This window comes from Bos indicus, chromosome 8, assembly GCF_029378745.1.
Source record: "Bos indicus isolate NIAB-ARS_2022 breed Sahiwal x Tharparkar chromosome 8, NIAB-ARS_B.indTharparkar_mat_pri_1.0, whole genome shotgun sequence".
Classification (NCBI taxonomy): domain Eukaryota; kingdom Metazoa; phylum Chordata; class Mammalia; order Artiodactyla; family Bovidae; genus Bos; species Bos indicus.
The window spans coordinates 48,814,231-48,837,716 of NC_091767.1; the positions used below are offsets into that span (position 1 = coordinate 48,814,231).

Here is a 23,486-nt window from a genome sequence, read left to right on the forward strand (position 1 = left end):
CTGGAAAAGTATAAGAGAATGAGTATTTCATTAATAAGGAATCCATTATTTTTAAAAAAATAAAGATAGTCTAGCACAGAAATGGCTATCTAGTAAATTTTGAAGGGAAATCTGAGGGACAGTTTGGTGGGTTTGTTTGCAAGTTGTGGGATATGAATTTACAGAATGCATGGAAAGATATTTTAAAGAATGCTAGTTGTAAGGTTAAGAGAGTAGGCTTCATAAATTTAAACATGATCCACATAGTTAATAGATATACCCCTAGAACTGGACGACTGAACAACAGCAGAACCTTAGAGTATCCCTAGAATTTTGGTCCCAGCTCTGGAAGGCGTAAGAAACTTGATACACTCTGTAAAGCAGTGGCTTCTAGCAGTGTACACAGCAGTCCTCTAGGAGAGCCTCTCATGAAGGAACAGCGTGTCATGGTAAGAGCTTCCCTTCCTATTGAAGGTGAATTGAGAATCTTTTCTGTCCACCTATCTCTGCCATGGCTCAAACTCCCAGTTTGACTCAGAGGCATGCCTGTAACAGAGGACTAACCTGTCCTCAAGTCCACTGTCTCTAGAAATGCAGGTAATACAAGGCCATGTAGAAAATGGAGGTTCTCCAAAGTCCTGTGGCAGGCCCTGTAGGCTGTTGAGAGAGGATAGTGAAAATTCCTCCTGATGCCTGGTACACAGAGGGGTCTAGTCGGGCAACCCATCCACATGGCTGCACTTGCAATTCAGCCCAACACTGACACCATCTGGATGGAAACAGGAACAAACTATTGCAACCAATGGGCTGAACTCCGAGCATTTTAGCTGGTACTCAAGAACCTTGGCCATTACCCTTTGTACTGAAAGTTGGGCTATTTTAAAGGGATTAAACCTATGGCTTGGACAATGGGAAAGATGGGTAGATGATCATGAATAAGCCCTTGCAGGGGCAGGATATATGGAAAGATATTTGATTTCTCCTGCAAGAGCCTGTGACAGTCCTCACTGTTTTCCACATCCCAGCTCACAAGGTGCTGACACCCCCCCAGTTATTAGGAAGCTGATGCTCAGTAGATACAGCAGCTTGTATATGTAGAAAGAGTGGCCACCCTAGAGCATGGGGGGATGGTGTAATGCCAAGGAAGCCAGATTGACCTTGAGATACCGTGACGTGATGAATGCAGTCACAGCACATCTCTGTGTTCTAAACAATGCACAAGGCAACTACCAAAGGACTCTGGGACAATGCCCTTGATTTCCCAGCTGGCTAGGGACTGGCAAATTGATTATATTGGGACCCTCCCTCTGAGTGAGGGTTCTAGATATGCCTTGGTTTGTGTGGACATTCTGTCTGGTCTAACCCAGGCTTTCTCCTGTGCCTGCATAAACCAGGTTGTCACCCTTAGGTGATTAGAGAAACTGAGTATCATGTTTGGATACCCTCACCAAAGAGACAGAGAGTGGGGCCACATTTTGAAGGTTGTGTGTGCAAGACTGGACAAAAGAACATGACATCCAATGGAGGTTCTATCTCCTCTATAACCTGTAGGCAGTGTTGTTGGTAGAAAGGAAAAATGAAATATTAATGCAGCAGATTAAATTACCAATAGGTAAAACTACCTTGGCTGGGCGGACTAAAGTACTCCCTCTGGCTTTAATACATTTGAACAATTTGAATGATCAACCAGTAGGGCCTGATGACCCAGATGCCAGACTTGGGACCTCTGCTGAGATACCCCACGTTGTAAAGGCAAGGGAATGGCAGGATACAGCCATTGCCCTGCCCCTCACTTTACATCAAAGTGCTCTGCTACTAAGCTTACATCACAGCTGGGAGAGGCCTTGAAAATGAAGTCACTCAGTCGTGTCTGACTATTTGTGACCCCATGGACTGTAGCCTACCAGGCTCCTCTGTCCATAGGATTTTCCAGGCAAGAGTATTGAAGTGGGTTGCCATTTCTTTCTCCAGGAGTTCTTCCCGACCCAAGGATTGAACCCAGGTCCCCTGCACTGTAGGCAGACGCTTTACCGTCTGAGCCACCAGGGAAGTAGAATTTACAATGGGATGTTCCACTGGGATGGGTGAGTTACTTTGTACCCCTGAATGAGGGGAACTACTCAGTCTCTACTAGGATCCTGCTGTCCTGCTGCAAATCAGGCCTATTGAAACATACTGTACCTGGAATGGAACCCACAGCACTGAAAGAGGGGAGAAGGTATGTGTCCTGGTCTGACAAGTTCCTACTAAAAGGAATCAAAAAGCCCATACCCATACTGCTTGAGGTCTCAGTTTGAGTTTCTCTAGATAAGTCTGGAACTTTCTTATGGTTGTTGGCTATGTGTTCCTTCTGTGAAATTACTGCTCATATTTTGTTCATTTTTATTAGATTGTATATCTTCCTATGTGGAATATTTGTTCAGATCTTTTGCCATTTATTTCCCTTTTGGAGGTACTAGTTTTCTTCTTGTTGGGTAGAAATTCTTTGTTTTTTATACTAATGAAGTGTTGTGTGAGTTGTAAATATTTTCTACTTTAATTTTTTTGACATATCTTTTTAGGTATAGAAATTTTTACCTTTAACATGCTTGAGCTAATCTATTTTTCTTTTTTGGTTTCTGTTTTTAATCTTTTGTATAGTATTGTTTTTATAATTTTCTGGACACAAGGCTTGAAAAACATCTTTTGTTAATTTTTTATGTTTACTGTGGTTTTTGTCAGAATAGCATTTAGAGTTATTTCACACTTTTTTACATAATATAAGTTCATATAAATTAAATTACAGTTTGTCCTCACTCTACAGTATAGGTCCAATAATTTGCAACAAAACTTCTCAGTTTCCTTATAAATTCCCAAGTTAAAGAGCCACTTTAACTTTAAATGTAAGTCTTTAAATGTAAGTACTCATATCAGCTATATCCTATCTTACTATTGTAATTGAGATCTAGTGTCCAGAACAGGAGAAAACTGAGCCTCACTCTACAGAGCCTTGTTTAAACTATAATTCCAGGTGTGCTGCACACTGCTTTGGCTGAAATCTACATAGTAGGCTTTATAGTCTACAAGGGTCAGATGGGTACAGGAATCCATCCATGAAGCCAAAAGCTGCCCTGGTGTAAATGTGCCACCAGGATCCATTTCAAAACAGTGCTTCCTCTTGCCAAGGTCAGTGGCTATCACCGAAGTAACCAGAGAATGCTCATGTTCTCCCTCTCAAAAAGGCAACCTCTTTGCAACATTAAATTTCAGCACTTTTTGTCCCTTTCTTTGCAGTGATGGAAAATTTTTTTTGTTGTTTACCCTTTCAAAGAAAAGATTACCACCTTCTTTTGAGAAGTGTTGACAGAGAGAAAAAATTGTTTTTAATTTCCCAGAAAATGTTTCCTTATTTTCTGGGAAAGTTTTATTTTCAAAGAAGCTGAGAAAATGAACACAATATCTCCAGGTTTCCCCACATTGGGATTGATTGCTAAACTGAATGCATGTCAGCTTTGCTGCTTAAACATGAACTCTACACGTAAGAGTATCTTCTTTATTTACTCATTTAATTTACTGATTCGACTTAGCAGTCAGTATTTCTCACCTTTCTAAAACTGCTTTCCATACACTGCCCTCTGCACTTGTAATTGGGACAAAGCCCTAGAATTGAAAGTATTTAAAACGAGGCAGACAAGTACATATGGGATGAAGCCAGATTTGCTTTGAATGCCACTTACATGATAAGTTTAGTTTTGTTTCAAGCATGAGCCTCACATACAGCCCTTTTGACCTGAGTACTCCATCCTTAAATGGCAAACTAAACATTCATGAAAATTTAATGGCAAGGAAATTAGTACCTTCTTATGTTTCAGACTGTGAAATGGATGGCACCAGCGAGCACTTTCAGCAACAGGCAGAAGTGTGTGAATGTGCTGGGCCAGACCTGAAACTTTTGTCCTTCCAACTTGTCTTTCCTTTTCAAGTTAACTGGCAGCTGAGACGTTCTGAAAGGATATCACCAGGATGCCACCCAAGAAAGGTATTTCAAAATAAAGACCTCATTGTAGGATATTCTACCTTTCTTAGAGATTAGGCACTTTAAAAAAGTTTGTTTCATAATTTTTGTTTTCCTTTTGGGGTAACTCCCCTTTCTATTTTTCTGTGTGTAGGGCCCCTTTGTTTCTTGAGAAACTGGGATGGGTTTAATATTTCTTCAACTTCTTTTCTTTAATGGATGTATGATTTCACCAACTAGTAAGTGCTCAAATTTACCTTCCTTTCATTTAGGAAGACAATGGGGGGAAGCAAAATACACTGAGATTCCAGTGCAGCAACTCAGACTAGGGGTTTAGTCCACAGCAGTGATCTCTTGTTGGATTGGTGTGTGGAGCAACTTTGTGAAGGAGACCTGTCTAGCTTCAGTTTGTGAATTAGATACAGTTCTGAGTTCAGTAAAGTTGATAAGCAGAGCAAAGAGGATTAACTCAGAGAAAGCTAAGAAGAGAGACATAAAACCCTACTGGGGGAGGTATTTATATGAAGGGAAGCAATGTGATGAAGCACTTTTGGTTCCTATGACTTGTCATAGAGGTGTATTTTCAGTACCATGGAGATAGTGGTTAGCATGTTCAGCTGTTATTCTATGATGCTAACACAGTTTGATCTCTTGTCAGCCTCATTTCAGTCCCCAAAAGACAAACTGGTAAAAGTTTTAAATATGGAAAACCAGGAAATACATATTTGCTTTTCAGCATAGAACTTCCAATCCAAATGGCCTTGGTCTCCATCATTCCATTAACCAACTTATTTAATCTTAGAATGGAAAGTGGAGACACTAGACATCTCATTTTGTTGTTGTTCAGTCTCTAAGTTGTGTCTGACTCTTTGCCACCCCATGGACTGCAGCATGCCAGGCTTCCCTGTCTTTGACTATCTCCCAGAGTTTTCTCAAACTCATGTCCATTGAATAGGTGGTGCTATCCAACCATCTCATCCTCTGTCACCTTCTCCTTCTGCCCTCAATCTTTCCCAGTATCAGGATCTTTTCCAATGAATTGGCTCTTTGCATCAGGTGGCCAAAGTATTGGAGCTCATTTAGAGATAACCTGTTAAAGTCATCCAGACCTAGCTCTTGAGAGACTGAGCAGTATCCTATTTAATATGCTCACTTATTTTGTTGACTTCAAACATCTGGGCAGTCTTAGGAATATTATTATCAAAACAAGTCATTACTTTTAAAATTCAAAAACAAAATCAACCACTTCTTTTGAATCTCAGCATACTTTTCCAAAGAAGCAATTAGAAATAGCTCATATTTGTATATTAACTTCTAACAGGTGGGGTTGGTTTTTCATTCATAAGAGTCAGTTCAGTTCAGTTCAGTCACTCAGTCGTGTCTGACTCTTTGCAACCCCATGAATTGCAGCACGACAGGCCTCCCTGTCCATCACCAACACCTGGAGTTCACTCAAACTCATGTCCATCGAGTCAGTGATGCCATCCAGCCATCTCATCCTCTGTCGTCCCCTTCTCTTCCTGCCCCCAATCCCTCCCAGCATCAGAGTCTTTTCCAATGAGTCAACTCTTCGCATGAGATGGCCCAAGTACTGGAGTTTCAGCTTTAGTATCATTCCTTCCAAAGAACACCCAGGGCTGATCTCCTTCAGAATGGACTGGTTGGATCTCCTTGCAGTCCAAGGGACTCTCAAGAGTCTTCTCCAACACCACAGTTCAAAAGCATCAATTTTTTTGGCGCTCAGCTTTCTTCACAGTCCAACTCTCACATCCATACGTGACTACTAGAAAAACCATAGCCTTGATAAGATGGTTCTTTGTTGGCAAAGTAATGTCTCTGCTTTTGAATATGCTATCTAGGTTGGTCATACCTTTCCTTCCAAGGAGTAAGTGTCTTTTAATTTCATGGCTTCAATCACCATCTGCAGTGATTTTGGAGCCCCAAAAGACAAAGTCTGACACTGTTTCCACTGTTTCCCCGTCTATTTGCCGTGAAATGATGGGACCAGATGCCATGATCTTAGTTTTCTGAATGTTGAGCTTTAAGCCAACTTTTTCACTCTCCTCTTTCACTTTCATCAAGAGACTTTTTAGTTCATTGTGGCTAGAAGCAAAAATTTCAATACTGCATTTATAGTATGCTTTGGCTTGACTGTGTGAGGATTCCCTTTAGTTATCATAACTGTCAAATGATGTAAGGTAAATACCTTCAAAACATATTTTTCTACTTAGGAGTAGTTTTCACAGGCCTGTTTTTGTTTCACCAAAGATACAGATTTTTAGTATCTGAGTTCCATATGCTAATATTCAGAAGCACTAGGCATTAATATATTCATACATTTTAGTGGGGAAAAAAGATAAAATTACACTCTTGTCTGATGTCTTCATAGGTCTTGGAAAGGCTTGAAGAAGGGGCATGAAGTTCATAAACCATTATTGAGAGACATTTAAATGATCCAAATCAAAATTGTCCTAGACAAGAAAAATATCCCTGTGTAGAAGTTGGATCTCTAAGGCCTTTCCTCATGCTACAACAATTGCTTCAATATGGAAATTTATCCCTAACACTTAATATCCCTGATAGCTCAGTTGGTAAAGAATCCGCCTGCAATGCAGGAGACCCTGGTTTGATTCCTGGGCTGGGAGGATCCCCTGGAGAAGGGATAGCCTACACACTGCAGTGTTCTTGGGCTTCCCTTGTGGCTCAGCTGGTAAAGAAACTACCTGTAATGCAGGAGACCTGGGTTCGATCCCTGGATTGGGAAGATCCCCTGGAGAAAGGGACGGTTACCCACTCTAATATTCTGTCCTGGAGAATTCCATGGACGAGCCCATCGGGTCACAAAGAGTCAGACACAACTGAGTCACTTTCACTTTCAAATATCTCATGTTAGTACGTGACAATTTTTCTTCTTCTCTTTGTGGCATGGGGAAAAGTCATTTCCCATCAATGCAGAGATTCATATTTGCCAGTACTGTTATTAAATTATCTTCTTATTCTCTTGTGTTTGAACAAGCTGTCTTCAATTTTAATTCATTTAACACAATATACAAAAAAAAAAAAATAGAAACTCCTTGACTTCAAGAAGCTCATAACCTATTTGAGGAGATGAGACAAAGAGTAGAAAATATTTTAAAAAACACTTTTACCATTATGAGAAAGATGTTTGAGTGCAGGATATGAAGTATCAATTGAATTGCAGAGGCAATATATACTATGTACCTTTTCTCATTTCCAATTACTTAATCCTCTTCTATGACACTCTACTGAACATTCTTCAGTTTATCCAGATCAACCCTTAGCTACGGAGCTGAAATTTTCAGCAGATACAAATCTGGTAGGCCCTGGATATGTTTGGATGACCATTTTAAAGTTCTGACTACTACAGCTCTGTTTATGCCGAACTGAAAGTGCTCACTCTTATCACCACATCATATCCTTATCTCTTGGCAGTGTGGGGAGTGGAACAAATATTGGAATCATGCAGACCTGGGTGTGAATTCAATCCTTGCTTCACTTCTTCTTGTAAGCTTTAGATCTTATTGGTTAGGGGAAATTTGGTTACAGACAACATATTCCAGCTTAGCTAACCTAAAGTAAAAGACACGGGGATGGGTGGGGGCAGGGAGAGAACCCACAGGAAAAAAGAGGGTGAGTGTCTGTCTCAGTTTGAACCAGAAACTGAAGTCTTACGCAAACCCAGGAAATTCTCTTTGTCTCTTACCTGTGCAATCTGCTTCATTCTTTCTGGTTGCATATGGTTTTCTCTCTTTTGTAGTAGACATGACAGGTAAGACTAAGGCTTACAGTGCCTAAAGCTTCCATTTTCTCAGCCATATGGGTGAATAAATGTGTGCATGATTATGTCAGATTACAATTCACAGAAAATGTTGGGGAGGTAGTAGAAAAGTTCCCATAAAAGCAGAGTAACTGGAATAATAAAATGATAGTTGTTCACTGCTGCTGCTGCTGCTAGGTCACTTCAGTCGTGTCCGACTCTGTGCGACCCCGTAGACAGCAGCCCACCAGGCTCCCCCGTCCCTAGGATTCTCCAGGCAAGAACACTGGAGTGGGTTGCCATTTCCTTCTCCAATGCATGAAAGTAAAAAGTGAAAGTGAAGCTGATCAGTCGTGCCCGACTCTTCGCGACCCCTAGACTGCAGCCTACCAGGCTCCTCCATCCATGGGATTTTCCAGGCAAAGTACTGGAGTGGGGTGCCATCATTTCACTTCTTCTTTTAGTTCAGCTTACTTCTTTATAGGAGATCCTCCATAAATATTAATTTTCTTGTTCCTTACTTCCTTTCCAGGCAATCTTCACTCTCTATCCTAAACAAGTTTCTGCTAAGAGTATATAATATGTACTACCCTCAAATAGAAATACATCTTGATAAAACAGAATTCTTGAGAACAGCTTCCATTTCCATCATTTATCAAGGGAAAAATTCATATATTCTTCCTGGGCCACATAGATACAGTGAAAGTAACCAGGGTTACTTTCGTTTGGATGAGTCTTTATCCAAGAAGGCTGCTTCTTGGAGTGAGGATTGTACAGATACCGAGGCTGCCTATGGGATGAACTGTTGGGGTCGTACCTGTAGGAGTGCTACAAAAGGCCCTCAGGAGAATGCATTAACCAAGTCTTAGACTGATTACTTTAGAGTGCACTGTGCATTGTAATGCCTTGATACTGGAAAATGAATATGGCTTATCAGAGTGAGGTGATCCTTATAACTGTAAATTACCAAAAAGCTGAAGATCTGCCTGAAATCCAGCCTGGAAAGTGAAATCTCATGGAACATGATTAAAGGTAGTATTTATTTACTTTCTAAATAAACAACCTATGTTTACTGAAGTGAGCTACAGTTATAGTTAGTAGGGCACATAGTAAATTTTGATATAAATCAGTTTGGTTCAGTCGTGTCTGACTCTTTATGAGCCCGTGGACTGTAGCACGCCAAGCTTCCCTGTCCATCACCAACTCCCAGAGCTTACACAAACATGTCCATTGAGTCGGCGATGCCATCCAGCCAAATCGTTCCCAGCATCAGGGTCTTTTCCGGTGGGTCAGTTCTTTGCATCAGGTGGCCAAAGTATCAGTCCTTCCAATGAATATTCAGGACTGATTTCCTTTAGCATGGACTGGTTGGATCTCCTTGCAGTCCAAGGGACTCTCAAGAGTCTTCTCCAACACCACAGTTCAAAAGCATCAATTCTTCAGCACTCAGCTTTCTTTATAGCCCAACCCTCACATCTATACATCACTACTGGAAAAACCACAGCTTTGACTAGATGGACCTTTGTTGGCAAAGTAATGTCTCTAATGCTTTTTAAAATGCTGTCTAGGTTGGTCATAACTTCTCTTCCAAGAAGCGTGCGTCTTTTAATTTCATGGCTGCAGTCACTGTCTGCAGTGATTTTGGAGCCCCCCAAAATGAAGTCTGTCACTGTTTCCATTGTTTCCCCATCTATTTGCCATGAAGGGGTGGGACCAGATGCCATGATCTTTGTTTTCTGAATGTTGAGCTTTAAGCCAACTTTTTCACTCTCCACTTTCACTTTCATCAAGAGGCTTTTTAGTTCCTCTTCACTTTCTGCCATAAGGGTGGTGTCATCTGCATATCTGAGGTTATTGATATTTCTCCTGGCAATCTTTATTCCAGCTTGTGTTTCTTCCAGTCCAGCATTTCTCATGATGTACTCTGCATGTAAGTTAAATAAGCAGGGTGACAATATACAGCCTTGACGTACTCCTTTTCCTATTTGGAACCAGTCTGTTGTTCCATGTCCAGTTCTAACTGTTGCTTCCTGACCTGCATACAGATTTCTCAGGAAGCAGGTCAGGTGGTCTGGTATTGCCATCTCTTTCAGAATTTTCCACAGTTTATTGTGATCCACACAGTCAAAGGCTTTGGCATAGTCAGTAAAGCAGAAGTAAATGTTTTTCTGGAACTCTCTTGCTTTTTTAATGACCCAGTTCTTTTTCTTAGCGGAGCCAGTTAGAAGCTTTGAACAAGACAGCTAAGGAATTTCTTACAGGATGGTATGGCTCATCTATCCCATGTGTCATCCTGCTCCTTGTATGATCTGGCCTGGGCTCTCTAATTCTAAAACCTTAATTATGTGTTACAGAGTTTTCACAATCTTTGTTTTTTAACTCTGAGAATGACTTCATGATGCTGTAAGTCTTTTTATGCACCTCAGGGCTAATGGTTTATCAGTCTTATTCCTCACATCTATTCTTTCTCCTTGAAGGTGAAGATTCTCGAAAAACTGTGTAGACTGAAGAGGCCTTCCTACCCTTTCAATGTTGATCCTATCGTCTGCTGTTAAGTTTAAACTGAAATGGGTCCCTCATTTATGCAGCACCATGACATTTCCTGGGTAATGAACAGTCGTACAGCAAGAGTAGTTTGTTTAGTTTTTTCATTCCACAGCTAATATTATGTGCAAGTTAAACTTGCAATTAGTCCACACCTTAAAAGACGGTGATTTTGTGAAATGGAATTCTCTAACTTCAAATAGACTTCCTTTTCATTGAACTTACTGAATTACATTCAAATCAATAATTCTGTCCTTTAATATCTGGTTTTTGAGAGGCAGTGACTAATACAATAGCATCTCCTCCCCCAATTCTATCTGCCTTTAAGAAAATATTTTTGACTCAAAGAAAAAGATGTTTTCCTGCTATTCTATTTCTGTTCCAACTCCCCAAATATGCAAAAACTCTGGGTTTTCACAGTTCCAGAGTTTCTCTGACTCCACATAAAAGATTTCAATATAGAAACATATCGATAATGCTAACCTCCCACAGAATACTTAGAAAATAATGCAAGAGTATTCTTGCAAAAACATCTCCTGGGCCCTGCAGGAGATACTTGCAAGTTCCAGTCAAACTTATGATGTAGCCCTAGATTTGTGTCCTCATGTGGCTTCTCCTTATTATAATATCACCACTGTGATCTAGGATCCAGTACTTTAAATTCTCTGTCTTTTTCATTTTAGCTTGCTTTAATTTAATTTTTATCCAGGTACCTGGGTGGAAAATATCAATATATTATTTTTACACTAAAATTTAAATTATTGATGGGTAAAGGAATGCTTTTTAGTGCTCTGCTATGGCTCTTTTTTTTTTTCAGACCTTGCCTAATTCCTAGATTGTCATTCCCTTCTGTCTCTTCCTTCATCAGAAAGCTTAGATGGTTTCTATTGTTGCCATGTAACATTTAAATAGATTTCCCAAACCAGTATGTCAGGATCTTCTGCCATTTGAACTTAGTTTTACTCTAAGTTCTTATTTGATCTATTTGATCCACTTTCCATTCCCTACCTGTTTGATTAATAAGTACTAACATCACTTCTCTTTTGGCTTCTCACTTTCTGTGCTTCTTTCTCTGACCAATTCTTTTCTTTTGACTGCTTTTATTTTTCAAGTACAACAGTAACATCATTTTAACTACTTTTCTGCCCTGGGAGCCATTCTATCTCTTTAGAAAGCTTTCACTGGTGTCATATCTCATCGTTTATATTTTGATGTTTAATAGCATGCAGAAGTTTTGTTTTCTTTTGTTTTAATAGTATGAGAGAAAGTGTGCTCACTTAACGTTACATTTTTAAAAATTGTTACTTTTTAAAAAAGAAAGAATAGAAAATTCAACAATATGTCATAGCTAGCAAAATATTTGTAATCAGGAATCTTCTAGAAATTTTAGGATGTATCCTATCACTGATTACACTGGAAGACATGGGAAAGCAGGGGCATGGCTGACTTTAATACCATATATCTTCTACTGCCACAAGAATACTTAAGACTTAGTAAGTATTTATTGAGTGAACGATTGACTGTACTGTGAATAGGTACGTGGATAGTGAGTAGAGTGATCTGAGGCTTTATAAGACACCTCCTAAGACCCATTTTCAGGTAGGTGTAAGACATGAGTGTAGTCTAGGACCCCACTCCTTGTTCTTAGCTCACTTTTGCAGGGAGAATTAGAAAAGGAGGTTGGCCTCTGATACTATTTTCTTTGGTAGGTTATATGAGATCAAAGGCAGAAATTAAGGAAATAGGTCTATTTTTAGACTTGGAGACTTATTTAGATAAGTTGCTGTAGAAGGTGGTGCAAAGATATTCACACATAGAATATCACATCAAGGGTGCTTTAACACTGCATTCCAGTGATCTGGGAGGGGTTGGGTGGAACAAGTCTGGCAGCTGGTGACTCAGGCTGTGGGTCAGCAGACCTGAATATTACCTTTGGCACCATGATGCTGCCTTAGCTTATAGACTTTGAGATTAATCTAATAGACCTTCAATCATTTGTTTTATCTAAAAAAAATCTGTGTAGCTTTCTGCTTCTCTTTAAACTTCTCTTGTCTATAGGTGAGGGCACCAGATGTCTGTGAGCTTATCAGCACTGACCACTAGGAAGAAAATGTATCCCACTCGTGAGAAAGTGACATTTGCTTTCTCTGTGAAGAGGAATGATCTGTATAACTGTGCAGAAGTGGGAACATGGCCTGCAGTTCCGAGCCATGTTCCTCTCCATCCCCCTGCAGTTATGTTTCATTTGTGTGGAGGAGGCTGGGGTTATGTGAGGAGCAGAGCTGCCAGACTGAACAAATGCTATAGTGAGAAGGCAGGAAATTAAATATCAAAAATTTCAAGGAGAAAAATTTACAATAGCTACATTTAAAAGTGCTTTGATGTTGAGAGGTATGAGTGATGTAGTTAAGGAAAACAGGATCTTCTCTAAGAAAGTTAGGAAAGAGCCTAAAGAAGCAGCCCTCATCTCTTGGGGCACAGCTCTTATCTATTCCCTCCATGGCCTGTGCCTCCTCCTTCCTGTGACTTTGCTCCGTATCTTTTTTCCTCTTGGAAAGGTTTCCTATATTAACCGAAAGGCCCCAAGCAAGACTCAGGGGGAAATGTGGTAAGTCTGAGACTGGTAGGAATTTACTGTACAATATCCCTATTGTTCACTGATGGACTGGTTTATTCATTCATTTATTCATTCACTCATTCATGTTACAAACATTTACTGACTGCTACAGTTTGCCAGGCACTAAGGACAAAGAGTTAAAGAAGGCCAACAAAGGTTGATCCTGCCTTCCTGGAGCTTACTGCTTGTGGAGAAAATGAACAGTGGCGTGGTTTACAAATAGCTGGGTTACATAGTGTCAGACCGTGACAGGGCTATGAAGAAAACTAAAGCAGGGTAGGAGAACTAGTGATCCTGGTAGCTTTTGATTTCTCCATCTCTTTAGTTGCTCTTGCAGGTGGCATGGCAAAGGAAATTTCTAGTGTTGACTTTCAAGTTAGGGCATTTTTCTACCCTATTTCTCACCCCTACGTTCTCCCTCCAGCCTGTAAGGTATATTTTTTAGAGGTATATTCCCTTGGATTCTGCAGTGTAAGTCAGCTTCCTTCCTCTTAGCTGCCATATATTCACTATAAAAATGTATATGCACTACCTTCCTTTGCCTAGAGACACTAGACTTCTCTATTCTCTCATTTTTGAAATGGTGTAGAGATCGCTCATCTGCTGATAGTCCCTCTTTCCTTTTGTCTTGTGGATTTGTACCTTTTAAAATCCTTCACTACCATGTGTAGTTAGATCTTGGGAAGTACTAAAGGCAAACATGTATACAACCCACTATATGTAAATGAATTTATCCACTTAATCTGTCTAAAATTTGAGATAATAACACAGCCATCACTGGGTTTCTCTGTGGACTCTGGACATTTTTAATCCCTGTAATTTTTCAATTGCTTGGCAGTAACATAGTCAAGTATGTTGACCTGAAACAAACAGATTGCCAGATATTTCTCCAGCAAAAAGAGATTTATTGGGGATCTACATAAAATTACAATTAGGGGTCTGCAGCCACGGTTAGCTACATGCAAGTTCCTGCATGGAGGGAAGGGGAACACTTTTAAAGAGAGGAAAAGGCAGGTGTGTAAATTGGGAGACTGGGATTGAGATATACATACTAGTATATATATAATAGTGGAGAAGGAAATGGCAATCCACTCCAGGATTTTTGCTTGGAAAATCCCATGGACAGAGGAGCCTGGTGGGCTATAGTCCATGGGGTTGCAAAGAGTTGGACATGACTGAGCACACACAGCCACACACATATAAAATAGATAACTAATAAGGACCTACTGTATAGCCCAGGGAACTCTAATCAATACTCTGTAATGACCTACATGGGAAAATAATCTAAAAAAATGAGTGAATTAACGTATATGCATAACTGATTCACTTTGCTGTACAGCAGAAACTAACACAACATTGTAAATCAACAATACTCCAATAAAATTTATTAAAAAAAAAAGTGATAGAAAGGAAAAGGAAATTGATAGGGCTTTAGTAAGCCAAGAGTCCATGGCTTTTCATTGGCTGAGTCTGTGCTAGGAAAAGAATCTGTCTTCCTACTGGGCTCTGTTTTGGTCACAGGGTGTGAGAGCTCCCCCTTCTGGTCTCCAAACTCTATTTAATTGAGGTTTTTATTTATTCATTTTTCATGGCTAACAGTGCCTATTGCTATAAATTCCAGCCCCCATCTTGTCAACTTAGTGGGGTTGTAACTTTCTCTTTACCAATTCTGCTTCTTTTTTATTAAGATTTTTTTTTTTTTTTACTTCTTTTTTAGAGATTCAGTTTAACTCTCAGAACTGTTTACAGGGAGCCTTCAGCAATTTATCCGTTACAGTGTAGAATTTTCTACCCAGTAACAGTTCCCGTGGGGGGTTCTGCTTGTAGATTTTGCTCTGGTAAATTGTAATTCTCTGTATTTGCTTCTCTCTCTCTGTCTAATTTTGGGGGCTGCTTTGTGATGTTGATTCTCTGACAGATGTTAGAAGAGTTACTGATTTTCAGTTTTATCAGCTTTTTCATGTTTTGGGGATGGGAGTGATGACTTCCAATCTCTTTACATCTAGAGAGTCAGTGGGACTCTACCTCTTTAATGCAGCTTGTTCTGACCATTTCAACTCCCTGGGATGTTTCCTCTCTCTTAGCCCCCTATTTTTGACCTTTAATATCAGGGTACTTACATTCCACCTTACACCAACTATTTTGTTTGTGCATAGCCTATCTTCTAGCTAGACTGGACCTCTTTAAATGAAAGAAAAACATTTTATTTATTTTACAGTTCCCCAGATTTCATTAGATTATTTTAGATTTGAGTGCTTCTGTATATCAGACACTGCCACATACATTTTGCTTATTTAATTATCACAACACTCCTATGAAATTATTTGCTTTTACAATTTGTTGAAATGAAAGCCGATATTCAGAGAGGTTGTATGTAGCCTGTGGTCATGCTTTTTGAAGTGGCAGAACTAGGTTTTGAACTCAGGTCTCCCTGATTCTAAGAAGACAGTTCCTTCAGCTAAGCTACAAAGTCCTTCCTAGTGCTTTGTTGTATTCTTGTTGATTGAATGAAATAATGAATGAATTATCTGGATATTTCTGTATTGTTCTCTCTCTAAGTGAAGATGATGGCAGGTACTTGACCTGTGAATAAAATAGTCAACTGAAATCTCTTAATTTGGTAACCAAGAGAAAGTAGAGTTAATTAACTGAAACTCTCTCCCGTCACTTCTCCTTAAACTTGCAGAATGTCTCAGAGACATTTTTCTGAGCTCCATTATAAGGTGGAACATTTTAGCTACTACTGAAGAAAGCACTAAACATTTTATGAGTTGGCTCTTTCTTCCTAACACTGTGGGAAAAAATGTTGTTTGCTAAATTCTGGCTGCTTTATTCCTGTTTTTTTTTTTTTTTTCATGATGCTTCATAATCCAGGCCTTCTTTACAGGGACACAGGGGTAGTTTATAACTGCAAGGGTCAAAGAAATAAGTTTGTGTGAGATTCTAGAAGACATAGTGAAGCAGTAACCTCTTACTTTCTGTAGCTTTTTTTTTTTTTTTTTTCAAAAATTTTCCTTATTTTTTTGTCTCCCTAAGTCTCAGTCTTAAAATAAAAAACAAAATACAACTTTGCTTTTTAAAGTATCTTTAAAAGTAAATGTGGTAATAATTTACCATAATAATTATTTGGAAATACAGAAATAATCTAAAGAAGAAGAAACTTTCTCGCAATTTCATCATCCAGATATGTCTGCTAACATTTTGGCATATTTCACCTCAGCCTGCACACCCTTTTTTCATAAAACATTGATTTCTGATCTCTAACTACCTGAAGGTATTGGATATGAAACAAAGAAGAAAGAGCCAGGAGGCAGCCAGGGGGCTTGACTCATGTTTTGCTTTGCTCTGTTTCCCACATGTGACTGGAAAAAAGAACTTAATCTACAGAATGCTAGAACATTTAGCATGAATAAACTTCTCATTTGGTTAAGTTACCAAATTTACTCTACTTTCTGAAGCAAATTTTTAAAAAGTGGACAAAATATATGAAACAACCATTTTCAAGACATTATACCTCAGAAAACAAAGGATAGTAGCCTCTAAGAAATGGAAGACAAATGAGGTGAACCCTACAACTGCCCCAGCTACTGTCTAGAGATAGTCTCCAGGCCACAGTGTAGGGAGTAGGGATGTATGCAGAGATTAATGAACTCCTTGAGTTGAGGAGATACAGCTAAGAGCCCAGGGACACTAAAGCAGCTAAAATTCACAGGGCTGAACAGAAGAGAAAGCTGAACAGAGAGAGCATTCTGGAGAAAAGAAGAGAAAGCTGAACAGAGAGAGAGCATTCTGGAGACTTGCAGTGTTTCTATGCAAAGAGTCAGCCACGACTGAAGCAACTGAGCAGGCACTGACACTTCAACTGCATAATAATCCTTGTTTGCATGTGGTTGGGGAAAGAACCTCCAAAAGGTGTAGAGGGAGAAATCACTAGAGCCCACACAATTCTGGGAATAGTTCATCTTTCTACCAGCAAGAATATAAAATCTTATAATTCGTGGAATCCAGGAATCCAGAGTACTAAGAAGAGTTTTTCCTTAGCAATAGGGAAAAGTTAGCCCTAGACCAAATGTTGTTCTAGTCCCATCTAACAGCTTAAAAGTGAATCTCTAAAGAATAAAACTATTTTAAGGTAACTTAAATGCATATCGGAACAAAATTGAAGAATATTTATAGGAATATAAAAATATTTAACACTCAATAAAGACACATTTATAATTTCTATTATGTAATCAAATATTATCGTGAATATAAAGAAGCATAAAAATATATATGATTATGAAAAAATCAATGAAACATAATTACCCAGATGATACAGATACAGATGATATAAATACAAATAGTTATTATAATCTTATTACACACATTCAAGAGACTAATGGAAAAATAGAGACATAGATGAAATTAAAGGGATAAAATTAATCTTCTACAGACAGTGTCTAAGATGAAACATATACTGCATGAGATTAACATCAGACATAAATGGTCTAAATACCCAAATTAACAGTTAGGAACAGTCAGACTAGAGTCAAAAACTAAGATTCAACTACATGTTGCCTATGAGAAACTCACTTTCAGTATAAATATACAAATAATTTAACAGGAAAAAAAATGGGGGGAAAAAAAGACGTATTAGACTAATCAAAAGAAAGCTGGAGTGATCATGTTAATATTGGTCAAGTTCTATTTCAGAACAAAGAACATTACACAGGATTAAAGAATGCCATTTCATACAGATGGGGTAAATTAATCAAGAGGAAATAAAAAATTTAAATATTTGTATACCTAATAACAGAACCTCAAAATACACAAAGCAAATACTGATAGAATTGAAAGGAAAAATACACAAACTCGCTATTATAGTCAGGTTTCAGCACCTTTTTTGTAAAAAGTGATAGACAAGCAAAAAAATTAATAAGCATATAGAAGGCCTCTACAACACTATCAACCATTTTGAACTAACTGAAATTTATATAACTCCGCCTAAGAATAGCAGAATATGCATTATTTTCAAGTAGATATAGAACATTTAGCAAGATAAACCATATTCTAAGTTATAAATAAATCTCAATATATTTAAAGAGATTCAAATTGTACAAAGTATATTCTCTGGCTACAGTAGAATTAAACTAGAACTCAGTAGCAAAAGACTTATCTGGAAGCCCCCAAAATTTGGAAAGTAAATATCACACTTTTAAATGACCCTTGGGTCAAATAAGAAAGCAAAACAGAAATTAGAAAGTGTTTTGAACTGAATTACAATAAACATATAGGATTTAAAAAAATTTTGGAAACTGCTAAAACAGTATTTAAAGGAAAATTTGTAGCATTGTACACCTGTATTAGAAAAAAAGGAAAGGTCTCAAGTCAGTGATCTCAGTCTCTACTTTAAGAAACCAAAAGGAACAGAAGAGTAAATAAAACTCAAAATAAGGAAAAGAAAGTAAGTAGTAAAGGCTGGAGCTAAAATCAACGGAAGATAAAAACAATAGAGAAATTGACACTAATAATTTGTGTTTTGAGAAAATCAATAAAATTGATAAACTTCTGTCCAGATTAATCAGGAATTTATCAAGGGTAAATAATTTTAATTAAATATAGTTATTCACCTAGTAGAAGACAGAAATGAGAGAAGCAACATCTCTACAAATCCTATTGATACTGAAAGATATAATAAGGCAATATTATGAACAACTGATGCTGAAGCTGAAGCTCCAGTACTTTGGCCACCAGATGGAAACAGCTGACTCATTAGAAAAGCTCCTGAGGCTTGGAAAGGTTGAAGGCAGGAGGAGAAGCGGACGACAGAGGCCAAGATGGTTGGATGGCATCACCGACTCAATGGACATGAGTTTGAGCAAGCTCCGGAAGATGGTGAAGGACAGGGAAGCCTGGTGTGCTGCAGTCCATGGGGTCGCAAAGAGTTGAACACGACTGAGTGACTGAACAACAACAATGAACAACTCATGACAAGAAATTGACAACTTAGGTAAATTGTACAAATTACTTGTATGATAGCCTGCTAAACCTGACTCAAGAAGAGATAGATAACCTGAATAGAAATTGAATTTACTTTTTAAAACTGATCCACAAAAGAATATTTGGCCAACCAAATAGATGGTTGAGAATAATGCAGGGGCTATAAAGAGAAATATAGGATTCTGAAATTTTCCTTGAGGCTTTTAAAACTCCCTTTCTCTCTCTCTCCCTCTCTTCCACATACACACACACACACTTTCACAGTGACGTCTCATGACACATGAGACAGGATGTGAAACTGAGCAGTTCTGATGAATGTCTGAGTGATAAGATCTCACCTCTAAGAGCAAAGAGCTGAGAGGCTATTCTGGCTCTGTAAGACCTAGAAACTAGTTTCTTGGGGAATACCTGATTACATTAGGTAGGCCAAATAGCTTCTGAGGCTACCATTACAGTTTTAGCCCTATCTTCAACTGCCTGAAAAAAATGTATTATACTAGATTAGGAAACTGATTTAGGATGTGGTTTGTCTCAATAATCAAAGTAAGTCCATTTTATGGAAAGAAAAGCAAGGAATGATGGGAATTTGAAAATGTAATGAGCACCTGAATTTATTTGTTTTTCTTTTAAAGGGGTTTCTTTTAATCAGCATCAGCTTTCTCTCCTGCCTCCCACCTGGCTGTCATAGGACTGAATTTAGATCTTAATATTTGACCACTGCCCTTCTCTGTAAGAAGTAATAGTTACAATCATAGTCCCAACCTTCTGGCATTTAATCAAGATAAAATTGATTACCTTTAACTGAAAACAAAAAAATCACTTATAATCAGGATGCTGATTCCAATTTTTAGTAGACTTAGCAGACTGTCAGGTACTTACTGAGTGCTCCTCATACTGCTTCTCTCTTTTCTGTTGCTGCTGCTGCTGCTAAGTCGCTTCAGTCGTGTCTGACTCTCTGCAACCCCATAAATGGCAGCCCACCAGGCTCCGCCGTCCCTGGGATTCTCCAGTCAAGAACACTGTTGCTACATAGTCCTAATAGTTTGTCCTCTGGATGCCAGAGTACTGACAAGAAAGGAATTTGGAAGCTGAGTAAGAAAGGATATAAAAATCTCTCATTCCGAAGTCCACAGACTTCTATCTTTTTGTATGAAACTAATTTTCTGTGTCACTGAAAGATGGTTACTCACAATGACTATTGGTCCCTTGCTTTTTGTTCAACTTAAACCTGTGCTACAAGTGCTCCAATTATTGACAAGCAAAAACTGGCTAATGAAATTGACTATTGGCTCAGACAGCATGACTTTCAACATTGGCTGGCATCATAAACAGGTGTGGTGAGGAGTAAAGCTAAGAGTATCAAGAGACAGAAAGTTTGGGGTCAAATTTTATTCCTTGTTTTCATCTTTTGGTGATTAGTCTTAAATATAATATCAGACTGAACATTGTGGCAATTTTCTTACTTGCAGAGTGCGAGATATTAAAGTAAAGGTCAAAGTCGTTGTATCTTCCTGTGTTCCTAGAATTTTAGGTGAAAGATGCAAAATTTTTGTTTATGCATAAAAGCATTTGAACCGTCCTTGTAGATTACTATAACTTTTGCTATGTGTGAGGCACTATATTATGTGCCTGCATATTACATTTAGTTCTCCTTCCTTTCTCTAAGACATAGAGAATTTAAATGAATTATCCAAAGTTACGGCATAAAATTGTGGCAGAGCCAAAACTCAAACCTCAGGCTCTTTCTACTAGAGCCAGCTGCCAACTATGTGAATGCAATAGTCTTAGGAACCCAAATGAGCATAAATCCTTCTTTTTTGCTCCTATTTTTCAGTAGTAGGCCAGTGATAGAAATAAACTTTGTTCTTTATGACCATGATCTTGAAGGAATTGGAATTAATACAAATGGAATTAAGTACTGAACTGTGTTCATTTGTATTGATTAATGTTCTGCCTATTTCCAGAAATATTTGAAGAAATGTTGCAAAAATCAAATATCCTGAAAGTCCTAATGAGCATAATCTCACTCTCTTATGAACTCTAATAGATATTTATAGAGTTCTAATATCTAATAGATATTTATAATAGACATTTATGCTTGTATGTCTCTGGGGAACTTGCCATTATATCTTGTGTTATTGTTTCTAGTGTTTGTCTAATTCCATCAAGATGACCCTGAAGGCAGATGCTCTTTGTATTAGGTTCTTTAGAGAAGCAGACCAATAGTTCTCTCTCTCTTACATTTGATTTCATGAAGTTCACTTCTAAGAAGCATGACTTCACTTAACAAATCATCTAGTGTTAGTTTGAGGTAGAGATGGCTGAAGTACTTCTGACTAGTCTTTTGGATGTTAAAACTTCATTCTACCATTGTGGATTACTAACTAGAGTACTCAGATGTTAACCAACTGCCCTTAGGATATAAATGAACACATATATCACATTTTATGTGAGCTATTTTAATAAAATGACAGACTACCTACAAATTACTTAAGTGTTTGGTCTTATTGAATATTATAAATTGAGTCTGTAAGGAAGAAATTGGCATGGGTGGATAGTTGATTGCAATACTTACAAATTCCTAAGTGTATTAAGTCATTCAGTCATATCTGACTCTTTGTGACCCCATGGACTGTAGCCTGACAGGCTCCTCTGTCCATAGGATTCTCCAGGCAAGAACACTGGAGTGGGTTGCCATTTCCTTCTCCTGGAGATCTTCCTGACCCAGGGATTGAACCCAGGTCTCCTGCATTCCCAGGGAAGCCCAGGTGGCTCAGATCATAAAGAATTTGCCTGAAGTGCGGGAGACCTGGGTCTGATCACTGGATCTGGAAGATCCCCTAGAGAAGGGATGGCTACTCACTCTAGTATTCTTGCCTGGAGACTTTCATGGACAGAGGAGCCTGGCAGCTATATAAACTCCTGAGGACACCTAGAATTCAGAATTCTTTTTCATTAACTGATGACTGCGAAGTCGCTTCAGTCGTGTCCAACTCTTTGCGACCCCGTGGACTGCAGCCCACCAGGCTCCTCCGTCCATGGGATTTTCCAGGCAAGAGTACTGGAGTCGGGTGCCATTGCCTTCTCCATTGTTATCTAATATCCCTAGCTGAGTAGCAAGTCCTATAATGTGTAATTGTTCCCAAACAGCTAAAGAGCAGAAAAAAGAATGATTCATTCTAGTCAATGACTTACTTTTTCTAAGGAAAAATAAATTATTTCATCCTTAATCCTATTAATATTTTGTCAGAGAAACAAATTTTAAATTTCAGAAAATAAATTCAGTTCTAAGCTGCCCTCATTTTCTTTTTTCTGCCTGTCTTGTTGGAGCCCTTCTCTCACCATTCAGCTTTCATCCTGACTCTCTGCCCCCAGTGCCTTTTGTTCTTTAGAAGATACTCATTAACATTTGCTAATGTATGCTAATGAGTATTAATTAGCATCTTCTGTGTGAACAAAGGCTGGTGCTAAGAAGGATGGGTAGAGATTGTATAGAGTTCAGTCAGCCTTGCTTCATACTTCTTTATGCTCTGAGAACAGTCATCTTTCAGTTGTTTCATAGTTTTTTGTTTGTTTTGTTTTGTTTGTTTACCCATGAATCCGGACAACCCTTCTTCTTCATGACTGGGAATATTACAGAAATTTCATGGGTGACAGAAAGATTCCTTTTTGTTCTAAGCAATCCAAGGATATAGAAGCAACGTCGTCAAGGGTGTATAACACACTATTTTCATTGGGTTAATAGCCACAAAAACTCACACAGGAGAATGTATTTTCACTTTAGCACATTTATTTACAGCGGTTGCCCTTTGTCATGGTAATTGTAGTGTGAGAACACACACTCTGAATATATATTATGACAGCATAGTTAAATAAGAAATGTCCTTCCCCCAAAAATAATCTAAATGCAAAGAAGAAAGACACCACTTACTTTTTTGTAACTATAGAGAGCTCTAATGCCTTTGTAAATACCTATTTATTTCCTGGATATAATTAAAATAAAGTTAACCCTCCAAACCACATAGAATAAGAGTTGCTTTGTTCTTTCTGTAGACCATGGTGTCAGGAAATATTTGATTGCAGCTTTTTGCAAACACTCCTGTATATATTTTGCCATTTGAAGAACGATGATTCGTCATTTCATATTTGTACTTGACAGTTCAGGGGTGAGTGGTAGAATTTAGAATACCAGCTACCCATTTCACTCAGCCTGTTTAATTTTAATGTTATATACTATGGAAACAGAAGGAAAAAGTGCCAAAAAATTTGGTGTGCATCCTCTCTTATTTTATCTTTGTTTTGAGTGAATTTTCTATTTTTCTCTTTGTTTATCTCAGGGTTGTCTCTCTGGAACCTTGTGGTAAAATGTGTTTCTCCATAGACTTAATTCTCTTCCATTTGGCAAATACAATATTTTATATTGTGTTTTTAATAAAGCAGGCATCAGCAGCTATTTATTTTCTATTTCTTAAGGGCCACAGAGCCTTAAAAATAAATATAATTCAAAAGGAAAGACATTAGAGAATGACAGTTACTAGAGGCAGTGATACACATTTTTTTGCCTGCCCCCCTCCCTCCTTAGGTGAGTCTTAACA

The 23,486-nt window shown here is 38.4% G+C and overlaps 1 protein-coding gene across 1 annotated transcript in view; it reads left to right on the plus strand.

The window, feature by feature from the left end:
* TMC1 (transmembrane channel like 1) overlaps positions 1 to 23,486 on the plus strand; it is a 153,838-nt gene that overhangs the window by 15,179 nt on the left and 115,173 nt on the right. Inside the window, exon 4 of the mRNA XM_070794660.1 lies at positions 1,951 to 3,997. Coding sequence (XP_070650761.1) covers positions 3,982 to 3,997 — 16 coding nt within the window. The 5' untranslated portion in view covers positions 1,951 to 3,981. The remainder of the gene's footprint in view (positions 1 to 1,950; positions 3,998 to 23,486) is intronic.